This window comes from Carassius auratus, chromosome 3, assembly GCF_003368295.1.
Source record: "Carassius auratus strain Wakin chromosome 3, ASM336829v1, whole genome shotgun sequence".
In the NCBI taxonomy this organism is placed as follows: domain Eukaryota; kingdom Metazoa; phylum Chordata; class Actinopteri; order Cypriniformes; family Cyprinidae; genus Carassius; species Carassius auratus.
Genome location: NC_039245.1, coordinates 28,962,339 through 28,972,859, shown reverse-complemented (window position 1 = coordinate 28,972,859; position 10,521 = coordinate 28,962,339). Strand labels below are relative to the sequence as shown.

At 35.1% G+C, this 10,521-nt stretch overlaps 1 protein-coding gene across 8 annotated transcripts in view; it reads right to left on the bottom strand.

The window, feature by feature from the left end:
* Window positions 1-7,752: 7,752 nt before the first annotated feature.
* The window catches only part of LOC113053453 (MKL/myocardin-like protein 1), a 39,202-nt gene continuing 36,433 nt past the window's right edge, over window positions 7,753-10,521 (bottom strand). For all 8 annotated transcript variants that reach the window (XM_026218490.1, XM_026218517.1, XM_026218499.1 and 5 more), the window contains one exon: window positions 7,753-10,489. In XM_026218490.1, the coding sequence (XP_026074275.1) occupies window positions 9,957-10,489 (533 nt within the window). In that variant the 3' untranslated portion in view covers window positions 7,753-9,956. The remainder of the gene's footprint in view (window positions 10,490-10,521) is intronic.

Below are 10,521 nucleotides of genomic sequence, written 5' to 3'. Positions count from 1 at the left end.
GGAGAGCTGGACCGCAGACAGAAGGCAAAAGGGCCAACAAGTGCTAAGCATCTCTCGGGGAACTCCTTCAAGAGTGTTGGAAGACCATTTCAGGTGACTACCTCTTGAAGCTCATCAAGAGAATGCCAAGAGTGTGCAAAGCAGTAATCAAAGCAAAAGAAGAACCTAGAATATGACATATTTTCAGTTGTTTCACACTTTTTTGTTTTGTATATAATTCCACATGTGTTTATTCATAGTTTTGATGCCTTCAGTGTGAATCTACAATTTTCATAGTCATGAAAATAAAGAAAACTCTTTGAATGAGAAGGTGTGTCCAAACTTTTGGTCTGTACTGTATATATATATATATATATATATATATATATATATATATATATATATATATATATATATATATATATATATATATATATATATATATATATATATATATAAAAGATACTGTTCAGATAAAATAATATCAAGATGTGAGACTTACAATACACTTTAAATGAAGTGAATTTATCATGGTGTTTATGGAATGTTAGAAATAGTCATACTCATGAGAGTTCTCACCACAAATAAGTACGTTTTATAATGTATTGTAATTGTTGTTATGATTATTTATGATATGAAATAACACACACACACACACACACACACACACATATATATATATATATATATATATATATATATATATATATATATATAAATGCATTATGCATTCATTAAAATGCCTTAAGAATACTCTTATAATGTGTTACAATGGGCTCCATAGAAAGTGTTAGCATGTTAGCATGTAAGCATTCAGTAAATTGGAAATAAATAAATTCTATAGCATTACTTTATACATTCAGTATCATGATTACAATGAACAATTTCTATATCATTTATCAGTCTAAGTTCATGTTCATTTGTAAATAAGCTATTAATAACTGAACTCTTTTCATAATACACTGATACCTACAGTACAGTCATATTTAAAAATGTTAGTTGAAAAAATATTTAACGTTTTTGTTATTTTAAATGTAATCAAATTTGACAGTATTTTTACTGTAAATACTGTAGTTTTACAGTATTTTTGATCAAATAAATGCAGCCTTGGTGAAGAGACTTCACAAGAGACTTCAAATGACATTAAAACATATCACCAACCCCAAACTTTTGAACAGTAGTGTATTTTGACATGCTGGTGTAACTAATGCTGGTGAACATGCAGCTTTCAATCGTTTGATAAATCAAGTGACTTTTGAGAACAGTGTAAAATTAGGAACTGGTGGTTTCAGCCAGATCGCACCAGTGCAGTTTGCAAACTGCATTAGATGATCGGCTGGCAGCCCTGTTGTTTTAATAGCCTGAGAAATGAATTGGTTGCAAAGAGGTAACCGCAGAGCCGTTTATCACAGCAGTTTAATTGGAAAGAAACTCAAGGAGCAGACTGACTACTTCACTCACTCGTTCACATTAGGGAGCCGCAACCTCCTGCACTTTTTTGTCCATGTTCAGCTGGCTGATTTCACGACAATTACAGAGATCCAGATATCATGTTAAACAGATCAAAGTGTCCATTTTATCAAGACAACCTGATCTATAAAACCATGTAACTCAAGCACATACAGTACATGAATTGACCGTTTCAACTATGATGAAAGCTCATGAATATTAATTAGATCATGTGATTGGATGTTCCAGGAATATCAATAAAGCACAATGATGTGGGTTTTTTTTAGACAACCTAAAAAGTTAGCAAAACCCTGGTTCTCAGACAAAAACTCAACAGAAATTTTCCATCCACTTAAAGAAAGTAAGCTCTGTGACTGTGATTCTTACACGTTTTGTTCATGCTAATCTTCACAAACATGAACATGAAGTTTGAAGCCTAAATATAATCAGCAGTCACCACTGTCGCAAGACTTTAACATCATAACCAAAAAACTTCCATCAACTCTTTTAAAAAACCTTTACCCTGAAAGTTTGTGATTGCAAAAATGCAATTATAAACACAATAAAGCTGTGAAATGTGACTAGTAGATGAGTTGACCTGTTTGGTGTGAGTTTTGGCCAACAAAAATGCATGATCCGTGCAACACTATACTGTATGTCAGCAGTGATTTAATATTCATGAGATAACACAGTTGCATCTATTATGGTTACTCAAAACTTAGCTTCAACGCTGCCAATAAAATTCAGCGTTTCTGCCAGTTGACATCTCTGAGATGGTCTGCTTTTGTTCAGTGTTTTCTGAAGTTAAGCAATTCAATTATGTACCGAGAGACTCAAAAACATCATTCGCTCTGAGGAATTTGCCGCCTAAATGAATAATCTGGCTGTCATGAATGATTTCACACCAACATCCGCACATCAAGAAAGGCATCATACCTCACTGTTTCCGCTGACAGAGTTCTACCTGCAGATCCCAAAAGATAAAGATTATCTAGTGCTGTCAAATGTCTCTCATCCTTGCTTGATGTAGGCATACTTCTGAACATCTGTCTCACTCTGGGCCCTGCTGTATTTTTATTTTATAAACATGATAAAACTAAAGACTTTTGGGAAATATGAAGGATGCAGTACTACTCTATAGGTACTCAACATGAGATTAGGTGAAACTGTGTTATGTACCCTTTAATTTAATGCATTTAAAGGGGTCAAACATTATGTTGTGTATTTGGTGTAATGCATAATTGTTTTTGACACAATGTACATTATTGTTGCTCCTCAATGCTCCACCTTTCTGAAATGCATCAATTTTTAAAAGGTTCATCGTTCTGAAAAGCGAGGTATATGCTGATTGGCCAGCTATCCAGTGCATTGTGATTGGCTGAATACCTCAAGCGTGTGACGGAAATGTTACGCCCCTTAACATACTGTGATGCCGTGTCCCAGTGCGATTAGACAAAAAAACAATAAAACCCATTACAAACGAGGCATTTGTTGCATCCAGTGGAGACATAATTACTGATTGTAATGACTTATACTGTGTTTTTATGTGTTGTTTTGCATATTGCGCCGGGTAAACATAAAACCATGTCTGCATTTGTGATCAGAGAAACAAGAAACAACAAGCTATACTCAACACTGCTCAAAACTCATGTATGAATCATCAGTGGCCAATTCTTTAAATATGAAATATGTACTTACAGGCTGTGAGTCAGAAGCGCCAGGCTGTCCTTGCAAAGTTGGAACTGCCTCACATTATAAAACAGCCTTTGAGCACAGACTCATTGTAGGCTACTCTGCAGGTTCAGGAAACAGTCCTCCTTAAAATGTGTCACACAGCGTCACACACTGCAGGCTTGAGTGAGGAACGGCTGGCAGGTTAGAGAACAGATTCGATGAAGGACACGAGTGACGACCCCAGGCTGGACTCGTCAGAGCTGTATGTATGGTTTGTAAAAACTATATAAACACTACTGTTCAAAACTGTGGGGTCAGTCAGATTTTATTTTGTGGAAGAAATTATTACTTTTATTCAGCAAGGACACAGAATTTTATTCCAATATATATATATATATATATATATATATATATATATATATATATATATATATATATATATATATATATATATATATATATATATATATATATTCCATTTATCAAAGAGACTTGTTAATTTTTTAAAACAGAAAACAGGTATTTTAAATTTATATTTCACAATAAAAGAGACTACTTAAAAAAAAAATATATATATATATATATATAAATAAATATATATATATATATATATATATATATATATATATATATATATATATATATATATATATATATATATATACAGTATATATATAATTTTTTTTTTTTTTTTTTTTTTTTTTCTCTTAAATAGTAGAGTAAAAACTCTTTCACACTGCAGCCAAATGGGACTTAAACACACTGAGAGAGACAGAGATGATGAAATAATCAGGAAGCATTGTCAAAAGCAAAGGAGGAAAACAGAGTGCTGAAAAAAAGGGAAGTTTGCTACTTTTTTTTTTTGAATCGAGAGAGAAGGAAACAACAGGGAGGGGCACTGTAAAGAGAGCACACATACTTTTGCATCATAGCCATGTATATGGAGAATGCAGACCACATCAAGATTACACTTCTGCATATTCACTCTCTTTCTCTCTATCTCTCTCTCTCTCACACACACACACACACACAAACACACTTTATTCCTGCAAACCCTCTGCCCTTTTTGTTACTTGTAATACAAAGCCAGCTCTAGCTCCATCAATCGTTTGTTGTGGGAGTGAAAAGAGGGTGTACACATGACACTATTCACATGGAAGATGAATGTTGGGCTCTACAGAACACCATTACAACGGTCAGGGAAAATACCTGCTATAGTAAATGTGCATGTGTTCTAGAACTTTGACCTGTCAATCACAGCTTTACTCACTACACGGGAAACCACAAGAAAGATGATATGGTTACATAAGCTCTTCCCTAAATTGGGATGTAAGGTTCACTCTAGGAGCATCATGACTAGTAGTTCATTTTTAACTAACTGCTCTTAACTTGGTTGTACAATTTGTTCTTAAAGTTGTGGTGAAACCAAATGAGTGAGATTCTTTTATCTGTATTGTGATGTACATCTTAGTAAAGCACATTGCGAAACAAAAGAGGGAAAAAAGTAGCATGGAGGATTGGTTTTATACATCAGTTATTGAATGATGTTTTGAGCTTGTAGTTTTTTGTAAAGAAGGCCCAGGGTTTAAGCAGAGAAAATGATTGGGGATTAAACTATGAGGTAAAAAAAAATAAAATAAGAAGCATGCATGGATGAATGGTTTACAGTAAGACTAATATAATGAATATGGTAAATAGTGATTTTCATAAATCTTGCTGTAAAGTAATGCTAGGTGCACAATGTGATGTTAACCTTGGTCCAATAAGAATTCTCAAAATGTGTAAACAGAAAGTCTAAGTATAATCAAATGTCATTTATTTTTTTATTTTTTTGAGTTAGTAATGATAATAATGAAAATGTTAGTAATGGAAACACATGTTGCTATTACTTATTGATCATATCATTTTTACAGTTACAAGTAGTATTGAAGAGTCATGAATTTCAGTTTTATCCTGTTCACCTCAAAATGTCATTTCCATTAAAAATACAATACATGAAATAATTCATGAAATAATTAGCACATTTATGTATGCAAACAATGTAACATTTGTATTTAAATAATAATAAAACATATTTAAAATAAATAATGGGCAATAGATAAATGCAATAAACCATAAGAACAACCATAACCATAAGCTTGTTACTTGCCATGTCTTTGTGATTATTTGTGAAATTTACCAGCAATTTCAGAGATACATTTATTTTTCTACACCAAATTATTTTTTAATTTAAAAGATGACGTCTCAGTTAAGTTAAATTAATCACATATTTACTGATGTGCAAATTGTAAGTTAGTGCCATTCATGAAACAATTCGGCAAAGTTTTAACTCCTGCACAGCTGGTGCAACCAGCCCAAGGAAAAATTATTCATGCAGCCAAAACATTTGAGGCAATGCACATAGCCATCCACTGACCAAAGAGAAATTCAGACACCTAATTTGCGGTATTCCTGCTTTGTTTCTAAGTGAACAAGGATTTCTATACCCTCAAAACATAACCTGCACATTCATATGCGTCAAAAGCTTTCTTTAGTGTGCAAGCACCCTTAATAAATGGCCTTAGGTTTAAACTCTATGAAGAAGCACCTAGTGGTCCCCAGATGGCCCATAACTGCTGAAAAACCTGCACCATCGATAATGAAGAGCCTTTTGTCCATCAGGCTTTGACCTGCTCTGCTAAATTACCTTATTGCATTAAATAAATTAGATCTGATGCTCTAACATTTGAGCAATTTGATGAGAAGCCCTTCCGTCTGCACGAGCCATTATTTAATCATTTTGGATCGTTAAGAGAGAGGGGCTGTGTGGGAAAGGGTATGGGTCAGCAGTCCATTACAGCTGATGGATTTCTGCTTCGTGATAAATGGACACCGAAACACTCAGCCAGGAGGACAGGAGCAATGATGTCATCAGGGCGGGTGGGGAACATGGGAACAGCCTGTCCTGTTAGAACCCGAGGGTCCTGGAAGGCTCCACGGCACAACAGACGCGCAGTCATTTATTCTCTACAATCTCTCATGCTAAGGTCAAGATATTCTCTACTGTGTTCATCGAGGGGATTGCATTCGACGCCTGGGTGTGAATTACTTTGCGGACAGGGGAGGTGCATTATATGGATCTTGACAGAGGAAAGTTATGAATTTATAATCATGCACGCGCCATCTAATCTAACCAGTTGCCTGGAAACACACGGGTAACTGAACACGGGTGAAATCAAGTAAATGTCGCAGTTGGGAGTCTGTTTTCACCCTCACACCTCATAAAAACGAATAAAATCCATTAAATATTGATCAATAAAAATAAAATATTTGTATTTGATATAGTATAAAACAATAAAAAATGAAATCTTTATTGCATCATATCATGTTCAGTTCAAAGACAAATACATTGCAATATGAGATCTCCAGTTGCATATTCAGAATTCAGAGGGGGAACCTCATACGAACCATATGGACTGAAAATGTGCATATGCAAAAATGCTTAGTTTGGATGTACGAAACTTGACTACATTCTTAAAAATAAAGGTTCCAAAAGAGAGTTTTCACAACAATGCCACAGAAGCAGCATTTTTGGTTCCCCAAAGAATCGATCAGTGAACAGTTTTAGGAACCATTTTCTTGTTAAAACTTATCCAATAGAAATGTTTCATGGATGTCTCTTTGGAATCAATCATTTTTAAGACTAGTAGTTAATAGGTTGTCTCCAGACCAAGTCAATCTTAAAGGAAAACTTCTGTCATCATTTATTCCTATGTTAAAACCTGACGACTTTCTTTCTTACAAGTAACCTTAAGAACCGTTAAAGTTATGCAGATATTAATGAAAGCCACTAAAGCCCTATTCGGACGGGACTAGTTTTACAGGGGGTCGTTAGAGAAATCTCCGTTTCACAGACGTAGCCTACTTGGTGATTTTAATCCCGTCCGAATCTGCCACGTCTGTGTTTTTCTCACACAACCTCTGTGATAATTCCAGAGCAAATTATCTATCGTTTTTCAGCAAACTCAGTGATCCTCTGAGAAAACGAATCCCGTCCGAATGCGAATGTCTGTGATTGCCGTTGATATTTTATTTCACAACGCGTTTCCTTGTGTGTTTTGGCCAACGCGAATTACCGTAGATGTTCTTACCGCGCGGATGTTTGATAGATTTGCTTAGCGGCAAATAAATTATAATAAAAAAATAATACAAATAATAAAATCAAGAGCAAGATCGCGTAAACTGTTAATACCGGCTATTGTAATATCAGCATCAGGTAAGATTACTCACGTTCATTTATGTACTCAGTTACATAATGTTTTAATTACATTTTTAAAAAAGGAAAACAAGTTAAACTAAAGGAACCACACATTAACATGGTTTTGTTTACTATAGCCATTTAGTATTTATTGTGTAATAATACTAATTAAGGCAATCATTCTGAATGAATGCAATGCACGCATACAGAGCGCGTGATCTCTGTGACGCCCAGATGCACAAATCAGCCCCTCCCAACTCTGTAATAAACACGGAGATGTTAGTCCCGTCCGAATTGGTACATGAAAATCACAGACGTCAGGTGGTAAGAATCGAAACTCAAACGTAGTTTAGAAAACTAGTCCCGTCCTAATAGTGCTAAAGACTAAGAATGAATACCAAGCACTAGTCAACCACTTTTTTTTTTGGGCCTTTCTTCTCCGGAAAGCACCCAAAAACCTTTATTTTCATTTGAAACATTTCATTTATTTTCCAAAAATAAAATAAAGTCTTAAAGACATTAAGCCCTGAGAGGCTCTGAAGCCCCACACATGAATACATTCGGCCGATGAAGCACTGAGGAGCTTGATTCTCCAGCGTACAGCAGGTGGACTGGAGATCATGTGGATATAAAGCTCAATTTGGGCCACAAGAAAAACCAGCCAAAACTCTGAAAGTGCAAATTCAAACAGATGGAGAGCGAGAATACTGCGGACAGTAATGCTGTTCCCCCAAATGACGTCTCATATATATATATACACCAACCACACACACAAAATACAATTCATTCCTGAGCTCATGTACCATACGCAGAAGCACAGAATAAAACGCACATTAAAGCAACGCATAAAGTAACAGTGATGATATACAAATGTGTTCGAAGGTCCTTGAAATTTGAATGTTCCTTATTCATTAGATGTGATTATGCCTTGTGTATTTCTCATAATATTTCATACACTAAGAACTATACATTCAGATCATCTTAGAAACATTCATTATCTCTTATAGGCTCATATTCTTTCATCAAAACTTCAGCCTACAGACAGAAGTATTGATAAAATACAGTGCAGTACATACAGTACGCTGCATAGGCATACACAACACTTTAGTTCATATACAATGCATAATATGTACACAATAAAACATTCGATAATTCCCATTCAGATCTATAAGATGAAAGCAATATTTCTGAAAGGTACAGGCATGTTTGAATTAATTAAGAACATTAAATTAAAATGTAATGCAATAAAGTAATTTCCCAGAACGTATACAATGTACGCCATGCACAGTTTGATCAAAACATTTAGAATTATTTACTGGATCTAAAGAAATATGAAACAGTAAGACCTCTCTTCAGTTTTCTAAAATGTGATTAAAATTAGTCTCATACTGTACTTTGGTGATGCCATGTGAACCTGGCAAGGACAAGGAGTAACACAAAGCTAATAATTCGGAGTTATACTCTGAACTGTCAAGCACTCTGGGAATTTTGTGATGTTGTACTATTAACGACGCAATTAACTATGCAATTAAAACTTCATCTGGCAGCTCTCGTCAGGTTGCAATGCTAGCACACTCTAACAAAAACATGGTTTGAATGGCTTGTCTTCCCATATTGGGAAAAAAATAATGGCTAAAGTAGCATAGTCCAACTGCTGTTTTATAATTCAATTAAATAGCTTACTGGCTATCTATATAGCCATAAAATAATATTTTTGGCACATAAACGAAACGATGTAAGTACACTATCTACTTACTGCGAGTCTCTTGCTTAACAAAGATCTAACTGAATTTAAACAGTGTTAAGTACTACTAATTATTATTAATAATAAAAGTAATAATAACAACAAATTATTATTAGTATTATAATCTTCATTATTATTATTAAAAATACCCTTATGGTAACATGAATGTCAATGCTAAAAACCGGTTTATAACCTGCTTATAATATAAAAATATTAGCAACATAAGTTCAGTACTATAAATAGTAAAATCCCGGTGTATCTTTTAAAGCTATTGAGTTTTTAATAACGAGTGTGCATAGGTTTACTAGCTATCTTTGATAAAGTCAGATTTCTTCGTTTGTTTGTTTTTCGTTTAATGCCGCAAAATTAAATTTAAAGGTGAATTAAATTCAAAAGCTGCACTTAGTGAATGAATTTGCTCAAACTGATGCAAAAACAAGGTCTGTCGCTTGTTTGCATGCATGTTTCCACAAGCACACATACATCACAGAGAAATAGAAAGCATCTTGTTTTAAGTGTCATTAATACAAGAGCAATTCACATATTTTAAATTATAAAATACACAAAGACATCTTGTTCAAATAATCCAAATTTGAAATTATGTGTTTCAGATAAACAAAAGCACAACAAATGACACCTTCCAGATAAAAATGATATGTAGACAGCTCTGTGACATATGCGTGCAATCAGTGGCGTGAGCATTTGTGCAAGCAAAGATGAGGGATAAAGTCTAACATAATCCAAGTTAAATTAGTATTTTGAATATCCATACTTTTTTCACTTGTGGAAACAAATATAAACCATACTATGTAAAAGAAGCTAATCCATAAAAGGGCCTTTCCAAAAATATAGCAGTCTGCAATATCCCATGAACTATAAGCTGGACCAATTCAGATCAGAAGTGTCCAGAAAGTCTGTGGAAAATAAGCTAGAGGACTCGTGTCCATTCATATGTACCATCCCAGGCCCCTCCCCTCCAGCCCCGCCCATTCCCAGCTCCATCCATTCCATTGGATCGGGGGCGGAGTCTATCAGATCTGAAGGCGAGTGACTGGAAAAACTTATGTCACACGTATCCATTGGTGAACGTGGGTGGTCTAGGATACTCGGTGTGCTGAGCATTTGGTTGTGGAGGTCAACAATAAGCGTCGTCGGTCCTCCTGGCTCCACTCCCAGCAAAGGTTTGCCAGTAGTGCTTTCCAGGAAATCTTCAAGACGCCCCACTCCTGTGTCACAGTTGATGTGCGCCTTAATTGAAGGAAGCTGAGGTTGTAAAATGAAAGTTTTGAAGGGCATATCAGGAGGACGGGAAAGACTGAGAGGGGAGGAGCTTGAGGAAAGAGGCGTGTTCGGCCGAAGCCTTTCGAGAACAGGATCAGGGCTGGCTTTGAAATTCTCTGAGATTTCTGTAGGAAACAAAGCATGAGTGTGAGCACCT